We start from the raw sequence: 16,754 nt of genomic DNA, 5'->3' as shown, positions 1-16,754 counted from the left end.
AACATACAAAAACAATAGCTGCAACAGTAGAAATCTTTTTGACGTTTTAGAATTAAAGGTTCTTGTACTTTCAATGATTCTTTTTCTAGAAAAGGAAGTTATATACTTAGCAATTTTTAGATGCATTAACTATTAATGTAAAATGGAATCGGTGCTGTTGGTTCTTTTCTCTCATTGGACACACGAGGATTTAAAAAAATCAGTTGGATTTAAAAGAGAAACAATAATATGAATTTAGGATAAATGTAAACAACTGAGTAAGACTGTACTCAAGGTCATATCGTTTGGAGAAAAAAGTATCTTGTAGCAATACTAAACTGTCTTGTTTGTTTTTTTGCCCAATTTTGTTACACTTTTATGCAACTTTAATAAAAATATGTTAACTGATATTTTTGTGTGGCTGTTTCTTTTCTTTAAAAGTTATATTAAAAATGCTAAAATATATATATATATATGTTTCTCGTCCGTCCATTATGCAATAGTTCAAGTCGGTCTCTTTAGGGAAACCTTGTCAGTTGTAAGAAAGTTCATGGATTTTCAGCTACAAATGCGATTGGTCAGTTTGACCACCTTACTGAAATCGATGAGACTGCGATTCGTCACCATCGAGCTTCTGATTGGTTCGCTGAAGTATCGAGGTCTGCGTTGATTGGCTAGCGCCTCAAAACGGTAGTGTGTTTCAACAAACGTATAAACGCTGAGGAAGTGGACTTGTCCGATGTCAACTTGCCCTGATATGCAAATTCCGTCGACAATATGTAATATTTTTCACGACTTAAACAATAATTGACGATAAGGTAAGCTGTTTAGCCGTTGTTTATGCACTTAATACAGTTTGTTTGTAAGATCGTCGTGTATTGTTAGCCTGTGCCTTGCATCGGTTAATTTGCAAACATTCATGGAGCGGTTAAGAGATTCAATACAACATTACGAAGTAAAGTCATCTATTACTACATTGTTATTTAGACTTTTTAAGAGTCGCAACCGTTTTTTTGTTTTCACTCTTGTTCGTTAACATTACTATTATGCCTTGTTATACTGGACACTTTATCTTTCTGAATGAAGTGTGGAGTTGTTCAGTTGGAAACCGAGTTTATATAACTAACGTTAACTTAAATCCGCAGTTATATGTGAACAGCACGAGACTGTAACTAATAATGTCTCTCACATCATATAATAGATGAGCAATGGATGAGCAGAATGAGTAATGAGCTTGTAATGTAACTCAGTGCAATGCGGCCTTTAGAGGATGTACATGATACAATCGAGACTGCGAGATCCTATTGAAGAGTGCTAATCATCATATCACGAGTTGTATCAGACGAGCGCGTGGAGTTTCCTCTTTCTAAATAAACATAAAGTGGTTAATAGGGTCTTAAACAGCTCATGCTGTCTCCGGATGCTGTGCTTTTATAGCTGCTAAAGGTCTTTAGTCTGGTCAGTTGTCTTTACATGCACATTCATTTCCCATCGTACGTTACTGATAGATGGTGCTTTTTGCTTTTTTATGCTACAACGTTTTAAATCATTATACAGCTTAGAAAAATACAGCTAAGGTAACTATTAATAAGATAATATAAAAAAAGGGAGATTACATGTCAAAATATGCAGTATTATTTTATTAATTACATATTTATTATATGTAAATTATAAATAATTTCAAACATATATAATACATGTGTAATGATTATGTTGTATTCATAGTTTATATTACGTAAATGTGGATTTTTTATTTACAGCATCAGCCAGCCTGAGATCTTACTGCTGTTCTGTTATAATACTATTCAGTACAGTGCTATAAACAGTCATGCCAGCTCAGCCGGCTGCCAGAGAACCAGAGGAGGAGATGGAGACCGAGGCCGACCCAGAGGTTCCTCAAACTAATGGCGAGGTGGAGGAGGAGCGAGAGGGAGGAGAGGCAGAGGAGACAATGGAGGAGAGTGGAGAGGAACGGGACAGCGACCTTGAGGAGAGTGAACCAGAGGAGGAAGAGGAGGAAGAGGAAGAAAGTTCAGGTCTGCCGATTGAATATTGCATAGCTATGCTGAATGTTTTATCTGTTTTTGCTTCGGTGTCTCACCTCAATCATGGTATTGAGGGTGGAAATACATTCACTCCCCCCACCTACAATCACTGTCTGACCTGAGCCTCTGACTCTCTATCCATTAGGCCATGACTGCCCCCAAATAACCAACATTGATCATATAGTGATGTGAAGTATAGGAATGTGAACACTGACTGGAATTGAAAGGAAAAGAGAATGAACAGAAAGAACAACACTGAATCAGAGTGAATATTCTCTTTTTTAGAAATGGATGATGAAGATTGTGAGAGAAGACGATTACAGTGCCTAGATGAAATGTCAGACCTGGAAAAACAGTTCCTGGAGTTAAAAGACAAGTAAGATATGTCTTTCTGATTGGTTTAGGTTGGGTGGCATTTAATTTTTTTTGACCAATAGGAACAGGGCAGTCATCTGGGATGGATGGCCATGAATAAAAATAGTCTGTAGTGTATTGTTGTGACAAAATTGTGTTGTTCTAAGAACTACATTCTAGAGCTCTATAGATGACTTCCTCTTTAATTTCAGGCTTTTTCAAGAACGTCTGAACCAGGTTAAAATGAAGCTGGACGAGGTTTTGACAGGAAAGGCAGGAGAGTACAGAGAACCCTTGGCAACACTGCAGCAGAACCTACAGCAGAGAACACAAGTGGCAGGTGACCAGTGTTGTAACTGTTATTAAATGACTTATCCACTCATTTACTGCTCATTTTAGGTAATTTAATTAAAGTTACTTATAAAGTGCTTGTGTTACATACAGTTAATAATTTCAACATTTCTAAAATCAATATTGAATTTGAAATCTAAATTTACCGTCTAAAGATAAAATTGAATGCAGTGTCTTTAACCCTCTGCGTGCCAGAGGGTTTACTTTCAGTTTTTCCTGATTCACAGAGAAACCTTAAATACTCAGATACAGATAAGACTAAAATCAATCAAATCTAAAAAGGGCCTTCTTTTATTTGTGTACAAATGACAATTACAACAAAACATTGTGCTTTTGAAAAATAAACAAAACAAACAGGGTGCACTTTGTGCTGTCTAGGTCTCCGTGAGCAACTTTATAGCCGTCACAAACTCAGTGAATATTTGACACAGAGACATGAGGAATATGTCTATAGAAAGCTTGTTTCTACTTTTAAATGAATGAATTAAAATCTAAAACGAATATTCTCTGATAATCCGTATGAAACTAAAACGAGGCACAGTCTTTTCTATCTGAGCTCATTATATGCAGTCACCTGCGCGCAAAAACACCCTCATCTAGATACAAAAAAATATCAAGATTCGTCTAATTTTCAGTTTTTGAAAGAAGTCTTGCTATGAGGAATTTTCTTCAGAAGAACAGCGCGATCTGACACAGTTTCATTCAGCAGAGAAGATCATTTATGTAATCTATTCTTACCTACATTAGTTAACATTTTATTTTTACACAAACCTGAACAGATTTTACTAGTTGGGCTTTTCCTGAACATCTTGCCAAACTGAAATGCATTGTTTAACTTTTCTTAAGCTTTCTTGTTATTCAGATGTGTTGTTATTCAGAATATGTCTATTTGTTAACCAAATATTTGTTTATATTTTTATAAAAATGTTTAAGTATTACAGTCGTTTTAAAGCTAAAAGGCTAAACTATTCTATGTTTGACTCAAATTGAAAGAATAAAGAGTTTAATTTCTATTAAGTTTTATAGGGATTTTAAGTTAAGTTACTTATTGAGTAACTAAGTTATTTTTCAGACAGAGTAATTAGTAAAGTAATTAAAATACAATATTGATGATGTAATTGGTAATAGTAATTAATAACTTTTTGAAAGTAACTTACCCAACACTGCAGGTGACACACATCAGGATGCATATATTTGCTTTATGATATCTCTCTTACAAATGAACCACAGGTCTCAGGTCAACTGTTAATTCTCATCCTGTAGGTGTGTACAGAGAACTTTGTCTGCAAGTGGTCCGACACAAACATGAATGTGAAGTGCAGGGGGCCAGACAACATCTAGAGGTAATACGGCTCAGCTGACCCACTTATCTAGATCCAGCATCCGTTCAAAAAGATACTTCTGTGTTACCGTGGTATAAAATGATGTGCCATATTCATGTACCATGAAATTGATATGGTACTCCAGGGTATTTCAGAAAGTTCATGGTACAAAAAAGTTATTATGAGATTGGTACCATGCTTAAAAACCTTGTTAATACCATAGTGCCATTGTATGATTGAACAAACTTACATACCTAGTAGCAATTAAACATTGAAATATGCAGATTCATACACAAACATGCACATACCACATTTATCATAATCTGGAAGTATCACCAAAAACACACTGCAATGAAAAAACACTTGTGGTAAATAAATACTCCCATGTCTCTGCCAAAACAGTTGTGTTTGTTTGTTTGTTAACATTGCAGTGATGATCATGAATCATATCGCGTCAGTGTGTGTATGTAATCAGTTGCTTGTTTCTCTAGAGTGAGAGGACACTCTTATTTGATGCCATGAAAACAGAATTGTTGGAGAAGATCCGCAGACTGGAGGAGGACCAACAGAGCGTAGACATCACCTCAGGTACACGCACAGGTGTATACACACACACACACACACACTCATACTCTGTATTAGGGATGCAACGATACCATTTTTTCAGATCTGATCTGATACTGAAAATTCTGAGGATCTGCCGATACCGATCCAATCCGATACCAGGTTTTTTTTTAATCAATGTAGAATTTCTATACTGACTTGATCATCATTCTTTTGTGTTAAACACAATCTGCTACATATAGACAACTTCATTTTAATGAAAAATAACAAATGAAAAAATATATAATTATAATCTATGACAAAAATACTATTATAAACTTGGTTAGTGGATTATTCAGCAGCAAAAGATACTCTATATTCTAGAAAAATCACGGGTGCACAATAATTATATAAAATCTAGTTAAATATTGTATTTACAAATAAAAGTTAATAAGTCTAAAATCTGGTAATATGTTACACATTGCTCTTTGTATTGTTGTAAAATACATTTATGTAAAAACAAGTACATACATTTATATAGAAATATAAAATATGTTTCTTTTAAATGTATAGCACTGTAATAAAGGCACCAATATCATAGATAGGACAGAAAAAGAATGCAGGGCTTAAAGTTCTCCGGCACCGTGCCGGATTTCCGGCGTGCAGCATTTAATCCTACATTTAAAAAAATAATAAAAATCTTGTTGATTGATATCACTTTTGAGTCCATGCGTTCGCCTACCAATGGTATGACATTAACTAACAGTAACTAACATTAGTAGCCAGTCAGAATGTTTTGCTTTTATAAACACGAGACGCGCATAATAGTATTCAATTGCAGAGTCGCAGCTCTGATGAATGGAGAAGCGCGACAAAAAGCTGTGAGGTGAAATGGTCAAATATATCCATCTAGCGCGTATTTACATAGAAAAGCTCATTATAAAGCAGCGGAGCTTTGTAAACAGCTCAGAGTAATCATGTCATCTCCATAAGAATGATATGATTGCCAAAACATATTTACCAGGATTTCTGAAAAGGTCCTGTTCACACATGATCTATTAATTGTAACTTTACCAGTAATTTACCAGTAAAGACTGTATGTGTGAAAGGGGCTAAACTCTTTTCTCTGTATACGCTGTGAATTTTATTTGCTTTACGTAATCTGGAAAAACTGTGTGCATTATCTCATTAGATTTGTAACGTAAATCATTTATAAACCTTTGCCAACACAGCAGATATCAACCTATGTATAAATATGCCATTGTATTGTACATTGCGATTTCAAAATAAATGTTTCTGCACGTGGCCAAATATTACAATTTAATGGATTTAAACATTGTTTAATCAAGCTGTAAAGTGAAACGTAACCAGTCCCTTGGCGCCCTCTGCAGGTATTTGTTTTAATACATAATGTACTTAAGTTATGTTCATGTTATATACAGTACAGACCAAAAGTTTGGAAACATTACTATTTTTAATGTTTTTGAAAGAAGTTTCTTCTGCTCATCAAGCCTGCATTTATTTGATCAAAAATACAGAAAAAAATTTCATATTGTGATATATTATTACAATTTAAAATAATTGTTTTTAAATTTATTATACTTTATATATAGTTTATTATACTAATTATCATTTATTTCTGTGATGCAAAGCTGAATTTTTAGGATCATTATCACATGATCCTTCAGAAATTATTCTAATATGATGATTCATTATCAAAGTTGGAAACAGTTCTGCTGCTTAATATTTCTTCAGAACATGTGATACTTTTTTAGGAAACTTTGATGAATAAAAAGTAAAAAAAAAAGAAGCTATTTTGTTAAAATATAAATATTTTGTAATAACAATATACACTACTGGTCAGTAATTTGGGGTCAGTAATTTTTTTTCTTTCTTCTTTGTAAATAAAATCAATACTTTTATTCAACAAGGATGTGTTAAATTGATAAAAAGTGATATTAAAGAAAATATATTATTAGAATATATATTATTATAATTATTATTATTTTTTTTTTAAATAAATGGAGTTCTTTTTAACATTTTATTCATCAAATATATTAGGGATGGGACGGTATGAAAATTTAATATCACGATTATAGTGACTAAAATTATCACGATTATCAATATTATCACGGTTTTGTTGAAACGAGATGAAAGTGTTCAAAAATAGTTGATGCTCACACTGAAAACATTTCAGCAAGTTTTATATTTAATAATCAACAAACAACTAATAAAACAAGCAACTCTATGCACTTAATTTAAAGAAAGATTAAATTCTGTGGCATTTCCTTCCTTACAATGAAAAGTGTAGAAGCATAGAAAAGCATAGAAAAGTCACTGACTTTCCCCATTCCTTCTCGAAAAAAAACAAAAAAAAACATTGTGCGCTGCGCTTGCGTCAGACTGTTGCTGGCTGGACATGATTTAATAGTGAGTTATTAAAACCGCGATAATCAAACACGGTTTTAATGATAATTCATTTTTAAACGATATTACTAACCTTCAGCACATTTTATCACGGTTATCAATAAAACCGGTTATCGTCCCATCCCTAAAATATATTAGACAGCAGAACTGTTTCCAATACTCATAATAAATCAGAATCTTAGAATGATTTCTAAATGATCATGTGATAGACTGGATGTTACATGTGACACTGAAGGCTGGAGTAATGATGCTGAAAATTCAGCTTTGCATCACAGGAATAAATTATTTTGTTAAAGTATATTCAAATAGAAAACTATCATTTTAAATTGTAATAATATTTCACAATATTACTGTTTTTTCTGTATTTTTGATCAAATAAATGCAGGCTTGATGAGCAGAAGAAACTTCTTTCAAAAACATTAAAAATAGTAATGTTTCCAAACTTTTGGTCTGTACTGTATATATAGGCATATTGCATTATGTATTTTAACAGTGTTGTTCAATACAATCTTGTAATTTCTTGGTTTTGATGTTTTATTTGAGCCAATTATTATTGCCTCATTGTTAGTTTATGTATAAATAGTCATACTACAGCCTGGTTTTCACTTAAGTCTGTTTGTTACAAAAAAAAAAAAAAAAAAGAGGATAGGAGAGTAGATCAGTAGATTAATTGATTCCCCAAATAATCATTAGTTAAAGCCCTAGATTAGTTAAAATATTTCTAAATTCAACTGCATTGTTTTACTTTTTGTAATAAAAAGACAAACACTTTATTGAAAACTTCTTAAAAACAGTATTAAAATATTGTCACATTCTAGTGAACCAAGTATCTGTACTTTGTCTCATCTCATTAGCTAAGTATATTGTCACACCCCTAGTGTCGATAAGCGATGATATAGCTCATAATTTTCCAAGTGTATGATACAGCTTTCATTCTTCAGGTCAATCATATATTCATGAAAAAGAAATCAGTTTGAATAAAGAAAGCAATAACTTTGCCATAGTATCCTTTCAAATGTTAAAGTTGTCACAGTCATAGCATGCTTTGCATGTGCTGCCCCGCCCCCGGAAAAAAGTTCAGGCTCAGGATTTTTTTTTGCTTTAACCCCTGAGAATGACTATGAATAATTTTTGTGTGCGCAGAAAGGTATTATAATACTAAAGGCGCCAATACATAGTGGTACAGAGCGCTTATGCGCATCCCGTGCGCAGAATGATGAGCTTGAAACAACACTGAGCCACAGTGTGCAGGCTGCGCAGTCCTCCGAGTCCACATAGAACAGTTAGTACAACACACACACAAGCTGCTCGGCTCGTGTTCATCTTCAGTTCTCTCTTCACAGCAGTTCAGTCAGTGTACTGTTTGAGTACTCAGAGGGAGTGTCAGCCACTTTAAAAAAGTGAATAATTTAAGTAATTTGTGGATTAATGCTTTACTCAATTATAACCTGACCCCTAAAACCAGGCCTTGACCCTCAAACAGGCTAATAAAGGGCTCTCAGAAAGTGAGGACTGGGCAAAATGTACCTCACATGCCAGGTGCTTCTGTTTCCTCCCATAGCCCAAAGACATGCAGGCTAGGTGAAGTGAACATTATAAATTGTCCCCCAACATTTGTGTGTATAACAGACTTGTGTATGGATTGATTGGTTCTCGCCATGAATATAGCCATAAATGCTGGAATGGCGTTTAGAAGAAAATAAACAAGCAAACTATTCTCTTACCCTTAGCCTACCCCTCAAACAAAACGTTCTGCATTTTTAGATTTTCATAAATCTTAATGCTATACGATTCATAAGTTTGTTTCCTCATGAGGACCAGAAAGTGTCCTCGCAAGGTCAGATTTGACTGGCATTACTACAACCCGAATTCTGGAAAAGTTGGGACGTTTTTTACATTTTAATAAAATGAAAACTAAAAGACTTTCAAATCACATGAGCCAATATTTTATTCACAATAGAACATAGATAACATAGCAAATGTTTAAACTGAGAAAGCTTACAATTTTATGCACAAAATGAGCTCATTTCAATTTTGATTTCTGCTACAGGTCTCAAAATAGTTGGGACGGGGCATGTTTACCATGGTGTAGCATCTCCTTTTCTTTTCAAAACAGTTTGAAGACGTCTGGGCATTGAAGCTATGAGTTGCTGGAGTTTTGCTGTTGGAATTTGGTCCCATTCTTGCCTTATATAGATTTCCAGCTGCTGAAGAGTTCGTGGTCGTCTTTGACGTATTTTTCGTTTAATGATGCGCCAAATGTTCTCTATAGGTGAAAGATCTGGACTGCAGGCAGGCCAGGTTAGCACCCGGACTCTTCTACGACGAAGCCATGCTGTTGTTATAGCTGCAGTATGTGGTTTTGCATTGTCCTGCTGAAATAAACAAGGCCTTCCCTGAAATAGACGTTGTTTGGAGGGAAGCATATGTTGCTCTAAAACCTTTATATACCTTTCAGCATTCACAGAGCCTTCCAAAACATGCAAGCTGCCCATACCGTATGCACTTATGCACCCCCATACCATCAGAGAAGCTGGCTTTTGAACTGAACGCTGATAACATGCTGGAAGGTCTCCCTCCTCTTTAGCCCGGTAGACACGGCGTCCGTGATTTCCAACAAGAATGTCAAATTTGGACTCGTCTGACCATAAAACACTATTCCACTTTGAAATAGTCCATTTTAAATGAGCCTTGGCCCACAGGACACGACGGCGCTTCTGGACCATGTTCACATATGGCTTCCTTTTTGCATGATAGAGCTTTAGTTGGCATCTGCTGATGGCACGGCGGATTGTGTTTACCGATAGTGGTTTCTGAAAGTATTCCTGGGCCCATTTAGTAATGTCATTGACACAATCATGCCGATGAGTGATGCAGTGTCGTCTGAGAGCCCGAAGACCACGGGCATCCAATAAAGGTCTCCGGCCTTGTCCCTTACGCACAGAGATTTCTCCAGTTTCTCTGAATCTTTTGATGATGTTATGCACTGTAGATGATGAGATTTGCAAAGCCTTTGCAATTTGACGTTGAGGAACATTGTTTTTAAAGTTTTCCACAATTTTTTTACGCAGTCTTTCACAGATTGGAGAGCCTCTGCCCATCTTTACTTCTGAGAGACTCTGCTTCTCTAAGACAAAGCTTTTATAGCTAATCATGTTACAGACCTGATATCAATTAACTTAATTAATCACTAGATGTTCTCCCAGCTGAATCTTTTCAAAACTGCTTGCTTTTTTAGCCATTTGTTGCCCCCGTGCCAACTTTTTTGAGACCTGTAGCAGGCATTAAATTTTAAATGAGCTAATTAAGTGGATAAAAGTGTAAAATTTCTCAGTTTAAACATTTGCTACGTTATCTATGTTCTATTGTGAATAAAATATTGGCTCATGTGATTTGAAATTCCTTTAGTTTTCATTTTATTAAAATTTAAAAAACGTCCCAACTTTTCCGGAATTCGGGTTGTATCTTTGTCGGGACATTTGTTCCACATATAATGTAGATAATACCAGTTACACACACACACACACACACACACACACACACACACACTTACCTTGCACACACAGCAGTGAACACCCGACTCTCTAACCATTGGGCCACGACTCCCCCCGATAAAGGACCTTGAGACAGATCTCGAACTCTGGTCACCACGAGCACAGTTGCACTGTATGTCAGTGCACTAACCACGAGGCTATTGGTGCTGACCGAAGTATATACTACACTTGTATATATACAATGTTATTCTGTTTTATACAACAGGATTTTAGCAAAGTTTTGATCATGTTAATAATATAGAGGTGTATCAAATATAATACAGTAGGCCTTATTGGGTTAACCTACCTTAAAGGGATCCTATTATGCTCTTTTACAAAGACTTGATTTTTTTTTGGAGGTGTTCAAGAACAGGCACTCATACTAGGTTATTTGAAAAACACAGTATTTTCCCCATATTTTACATTACAACACCTCTCCCCCCAGTCTGGCATGAAAGGCTCGAATAGTTTCTGTATCAAATGATGGCCTGTCTTCTGAAATACTAAATGTGCTGTGATGGGTTAGCTGGGCCAGTGTGTGTTGTGATTGGCTCCACTTGACGCCTGGTTGGGAAATGTCATGCCCCTTACCATAGACACCTGTGAGCTTCAGTGTCAATATTGCATCACAATCAAATAAATTTCAGCGCGATTTAAACCCGGATTATTGTAACCACTCTAAGTTCGTCTGCCTTGGGAAAGCTAGTGTGTCTCCGATATAGTCATAACACTCACTGCCTTCTCTAGTGCAGCTCCACCAGGTCTTGTCCCATTCATTGGTATTTGTGATATCACGAATCCCAGAAAATATGCGTTGTAGTCCAAACAAGTCGTTCGTTGTAGTTTTTGAAAAGTGATTTCTGTGAAATAAAATATTTCCTTTTGAGAGGAACTAAAGTTGAAAAAGTGAAAAAGCATATTAGGACCCCTTTAAACACCATGTCAGATGTGTGGCAGAGTCTGTCAGACTTGTGGGGAGATTTTAGGCATAACTGTTCACTAGGAATTTTTATGTTCGAAACCCAAATACTCACAAGATCCATAAACACACATACTTGCTCTTTATCAATCAGAGTGGTGGAATGATGAAGTGAGGATGAAGAAATGTAAGAGAAGGAGTCTCCTGATTCGCCCAGACAGAAAGAAGAAGGCAGCTCTTGTGTCAGGTAATAAAGTTTTCTCTTTAGATTGAGATCCATCTCTTCCCCTCTCATTTAGTCACCACTTCTGTGCCCACTTGCCTTCTGGATTAAATCTGGTTCCAGCACCACCTTTGTTGAAAAGGTCTTAAAATAGATTTTAAAAGGTTCACCAGAACTTACAGGAATCACACATGGCTCATTTTATTAAATAATGTAACTGTCTTAACATTATTAATACAGCTGTGGAGTAGACTGTCTCCTGAAATGGTATGATTTTTTTTATTGTTTGGACCTTTTCTGGGAAAGAAATTTTTAGGCCAACCAACAGCCTACTTTAACCGGCATGCTATACCTCTTATCCTCACTGGGTTTGAAGAAGTTGTGTTCCTCAACATGTCTTGCTTAACATGTCTGTCTTGTTTTCAGGGCCATACATAGTGTATATGCTAAGAGACACTGACATACTAGAGGACTGGACGGCCATCAAGAAGGTATTCATGATGAGTGATCAGCTCTTCACTCGCGGTGAACGTGTGATGGATTGTGACTTTTATCTCTCTGTCTTCCAGGCAAAAGCAGCACTGATGCCTATGAAGAAGAAAGCAGACAGTAAGTCAGTTATTAAATGGCACTGTGTTCATTTATGTACTTTATTGAAGCTTTCCTGTCGGTCGCTGTCTTTCTCAGGAAGCTACACTGGGAGGTCAAGGACCTCATGGTAGTCAGGTGAAGCTCATTAAACTTTGACTAAACTGACTGAATAAACTCATTGAAAATTTATTGAAGGCAATCATGTGCACTGACCATCAGAGACCTTGCCTTGAGCTAAATAGATTTCTTTCTCACGACAAGATTGGCATAGATTTCATTGAGCAATATAGGATTCTCTCTATCTTTAACAATGTTACTACATAATGCTGTATAATCATTTTTAATTCGAGATTCACGTTTGTTTTTGAAAATCTTGTATGTGTTGATGCATGCTATTAAATAATGGGGTCTATATTTATTAAAAGATTTAGAAATAGTAAACATGCCTTCAGTGATAACTCACACACTCCGAGACAAACACACACAACATGTATAGAGTTACTGTCTGTCTCTAGCTAAAATGGATGCAAAAGCTTAAGCATGTTCTCCACTGGCATCTCAGTTGCTTCCATTAGCCCTGACCCTCACTCACAAACTCTATCTGTCTGGCCTCTGATTAAGTTAGATACAGAGGTTTGAATTATAGCCTTTTCCCTCTTTCTGTCACTCCAGACTGATTGACTGAAACTACTTTGGCTTTAACGTCACACTTAGAGTCTTGTTCTGTCACTAAGAAAAATGGTTTGACATGTAACATTTGATTCTGCTCTGTCTCTCATTCGTCACCTTTATTTATTTATATAGCGCTTTAAACAAAATACATTGCGTCAAAGCAACTGAACAACATTCATTAGGAAAACAGTGTCAATAATGCAAAATGACAGTTAAAGACAGTTCATCATTGAATTCAGTGATGTCATCTCTGTTCAGTTAAATAGTGTCTGTGCATTTATTTGCAATCAACTCAACGATATCGCTGTAGATGAAGTGTCCCCAACTAAGCAAGCCAGAGGCGACAGCGGCAAGGAACCGAAACTCCATCGGTGACAGAATGGAGAAAAAAACCTTGGGAGAAACCAGGCTCAGTTGGGGGGCCAGTTCTCCTCTTACCAGACGAAACCAGTAGTTCAATTCCAGGCTGCAGCAAAGTCAGATTGTGCAGAAGAATCATCTGTTTCCTGTGGTCTTGTCCTGGTGCTCCTCTGAGACATTTATTTTTTCATTTACCATAAATGCTTCTCAGTACATTCAGCAGTATGCTAAATACTTCTTTTTATAAAGGGTGTACAGATCTAATGATCCAGTTTGCATTTGATAAACAACAATCTACTCTTAATACCTAACTCTTGTACTAAACAGTAAGCTTGCAGCAACAAACCACACTGAACATGAAACAATGAGAATAAATGAGCAGAAGATATTAGATGTATGCTGTCCTCTTATGTGGAGCAGGATTTTGGACCATTCAGATTTCAATGTTAGGCAGGGTTAGTTAATGCAGCCACAGAAATGGAAAATGATCAACAAAATCTGTCACTCGTCTCGTCGCGGTCACAGCTAGTTTAACAGATTTACTTGGAAGAGATATACGTTTTATTACTTAATGAATGCTTTCACTGTGAAAAAAGGTACAAAAGTTGTCACTTTCAAAAGGTACTATTTACATTTTAATATGTACACTTTAGGTACTAATTTGCATCCTTCAGAGCTCAAGGCACAGAGGTATACTTTTTGACAAAGTATCGTCCCAGTGACAGCTTTTGTACATGTACTTTTTTTTGGAGTGTTATCTTGTCGCGCATGTGAACCATTTAATGACAGCAGTTTCACTTCAGCCAGACAGCCTTATACGTGACAGGAACTGTCTTGAAAGCAGAGCGTTAGAGCATTATGAGCTATTAAAGCACAACATGTTTAAGAGGGTCTGCATGTCTGTTTGTCTCTCAGACAGGCAGGTGCCCGTGCGATGTGAAGGTGGGGCTCTCTTCTATGATGGAGAGAAATTCTCCAAAGGCAGCAGTGTCATTCTAGAAGTCAATGACGACAGCCCGGCACAGTCAGTAGAGCATAAGACATAAGACAACATCTGTCTTCGCTCTGGCTTTGTTTGCAAAAACATTTCAATTGAAATGGTCTCCCTGTTTTCTTGTGTGTTTCTCTCAGGGCCGTGATAACAGGGATCAGCACAGGAGAGGTCTGGTTCAAGCGAACAGATGGCACCAAAACCAAAATCTACGTCTCCCAGCTTCAGAAAGGCAAATACACCATACAAAAAGCTTAGAGAAGATAAACGTTACAATCGGAGAGTGTGTGTACCTACCCTTTAATAATTAACAAATAACACACAACACTCTTAGAACAGCTTATAACAATCCAATTTAATGCTATGCACTGGTATTGATCAGACCAGAGACTGTTCGTTGATTTATGATCGCAGATAAATTAAGCCTTTTTTATACACATATTTTATTATGATTATTATAATAAGAAGGATCTGGTTCCAGAGCAGCACTGTTGGCATCAAGTAGGCAATTTCTGGTGCAGCTAAAGTTCATTCATTAATTTAAAAAGCCTGTTGACCAAATGCTTAAAGACCATATGAAGTCTATCTGTATCATAATGCTTATCACACTGTATACATTTATAATGCTTCATACTGACCTTATATGAAGTCTGATACACACTTAGATCATTGTGCATTTGTTTGTTTGTCATTGTCATTTAAAATTTTTACACTAAATACACCATGGGCAAAAGGGACTGCACTCACACATGAGCTCTTTTTTATCTTGTGTTGCAACTGCTTCTTTAAACTGATGTTGGATCTTTTTTTTAATAGCCAAGTTTGTATATTATAAGGAAAAGCACTGTCTATACCCAGAACACAAGAGAACACAATCAAACACCTTGAATTGTGATTGCACTCAGAAAAACAAGAGATGTAACTTGTTTTTCAGTACATTTTGAAAGACTGTAATTGTAATGCATAGTATTTATAAACATCTGTAAAGTGATCTGAAACAGAGGGTGCTTTAAAAAAAAACTATTTATAAAGTGTTCGAGATAATCATGTATTTATAACAAGAAGCATTATTAAAATCTAAACTTTTCTTACATTTGCTGTTTAATGGCTCATTCATTAAAACCTTGCAGGACTGTCTAAGGCTGGAGGCACCGCTTGTGCCCTCCAGGGGGCGCTGGAGTGTAACCAAGCGCTATCTGAACTATATAGTTTACAATGAGCCACTAGATGGGACTAACACCTAATGAAACAATGAATGGGAAATTATAATTTTCTCTCTCTGCAAAATGGGGGATTAGAATACTCGAGAAGTTCCCATTTTAATTTATACATTCGAAAAGGAACAATTTCAGCCCTGGTGTACATCCAAGTACAGACTTTCAATTATTGAGTCCTTGAGATTTAATGAATCTAAAGAATCAAGAGTCTCTAAGTGATTCGTGATTCATATAGTTTGAAGAGAGGAGCTGCGCAGACAGATGAAGAAGAGGCAAGATCTCGGGAGATGACATGTTCGGTTCACTTTTTTTTTTTCGTGGCCACGAAATCATTTTGTCAAGGTAGCGACATCCTCATGTGTTGAGGGAATGACATATTTTTCTTGTGGCCACGAGTTTAATGTGTAAACAAACCTGCGTGACCATAGCAACCCGGGACTATCGGAGAAGGATTCATAAATATTTTATTTTGAATTGAGAAATGATTACATTATTATATTAACAATAGGGCTTGGGTACTGGACTTTATCGCGTGCAATAGTCAGCATTCAGATGAAGTTTATCATGAATAAATGTTACATAAAGTGCATAATATAAAATAGGCCTACAAGAAAACATTTTTATCCATCCTTTAGTCTTGTATAAGTTCATTAACTGGTCGTCTTTCCCCCGTAATATTTGTATATTATTATTAACCTATTATTATTGGTTAGATTTTTATATTAGTTTAAATTAAAAAAAATTCCCCCTTCATTTCTATCTCTTAACGTTCTGAATACTTTTGTAAATAATAGCCTACTGTAAAATGCTCGACATGCCAATAAAGATTTGATTATGCTGACTGGAACTTTTGCTAGAATGCAGTTTAAATTTAACATATATTTCATTTATTTTAGCTAATCAGTAGACCGTAATTATAAATACTATAGTGTTTCATTGAGGAATGAATCATTCACAGTTTCATTTGTAAATGAAAACACAACACGCTCATTTATCAAAGTATATGGTAGGCTAGCAAATGCTAGCATAATTATACAAAAGTTAATCAGGTAAAGTGACACAAATTGAAAGGGGAAATAAACATGTAACAATAAATATAAAAATATAACTCTTAAAAGTTAATTTAATTTTATTAATAATATACAGATATTAAATTAAATCTTGCCATGGCCATGCAGGTTTGTTTACGCAATCAACTCGTGGCTATGAGAAATAGATATTGTTCCC

At 35.7% G+C, this 16,754-nt stretch overlaps 1 protein-coding gene across 2 annotated transcripts; it reads left to right on the top strand.

Annotated features, from left to right (window-relative positions):
• The first annotated feature begins 648 nt into the window (after window positions 1-648).
• Window positions 649-15,016, top strand: brms1 (BRMS1 transcriptional repressor and anoikis regulator). 2 transcript variants are annotated; one of them, XM_059535860.1, is made up of 11 exons: window positions 649-797; window positions 1,789-2,015; window positions 2,310-2,400; window positions 2,591-2,718; window positions 3,993-4,072; window positions 4,543-4,639; window positions 11,628-11,720; window positions 12,123-12,187; window positions 12,266-12,305; window positions 14,235-14,343; window positions 14,451-15,016. In XM_059535860.1, exons 2-11 carry the CDS (start codon window positions 1,808-1,810, stop codon window positions 14,566-14,568), a joined length of 1,029 nt encoding a protein of 342 aa, XP_059391843.1. In that variant the 5' UTR covers window positions 649-797; window positions 1,789-1,807; the 3' UTR covers window positions 14,569-15,016. The 2 variants fall into 2 exon arrangements, with proteins under 2 accessions (XP_059391843.1, XP_059391851.1); XM_059535868.1 differs by lacking the exon at window positions 14,235-14,343 and having other exon boundaries at window positions 14,451-14,592.
• The last annotated feature ends 1,738 nt before the right edge of the window (window positions 15,017-16,754 follow it).

Source organism: Carassius carassius, chromosome 3, assembly GCF_963082965.1.
Source record: "Carassius carassius chromosome 3, fCarCar2.1, whole genome shotgun sequence".
Taxonomy (NCBI): Eukaryota; Metazoa; Chordata; class Actinopteri; order Cypriniformes; family Cyprinidae; genus Carassius; species Carassius carassius.
Note: the sequence above shows the minus strand (reverse complement) of the source record. Positions and strands in the feature narration are given on the sequence as shown.

Excerpts from the sequence above, each read along its gene's own strand:
- brms1 (XM_059535860.1), top strand. The coding sequence starts at position 1,808 with ATGCCAGCTCAGCCGGCTGCCAGAGAACCAGAGGAGGAGATGGAGACC. Across the intron at positions 2,016-2,309 it reads GGAAGAGGAAGAAAGTTCAG|AAATGGATGATGAAGATTGT; the intron begins GTCTGCCGATTG and ends TCTCTTTTTTAG. Across the intron at positions 14,344-14,450 it reads AATGACGACAGCCCGGCACA|GGCCGTGATAACAGGGATCA; the intron begins GTCAGTAGAGCA and ends TGTTTCTCTCAG.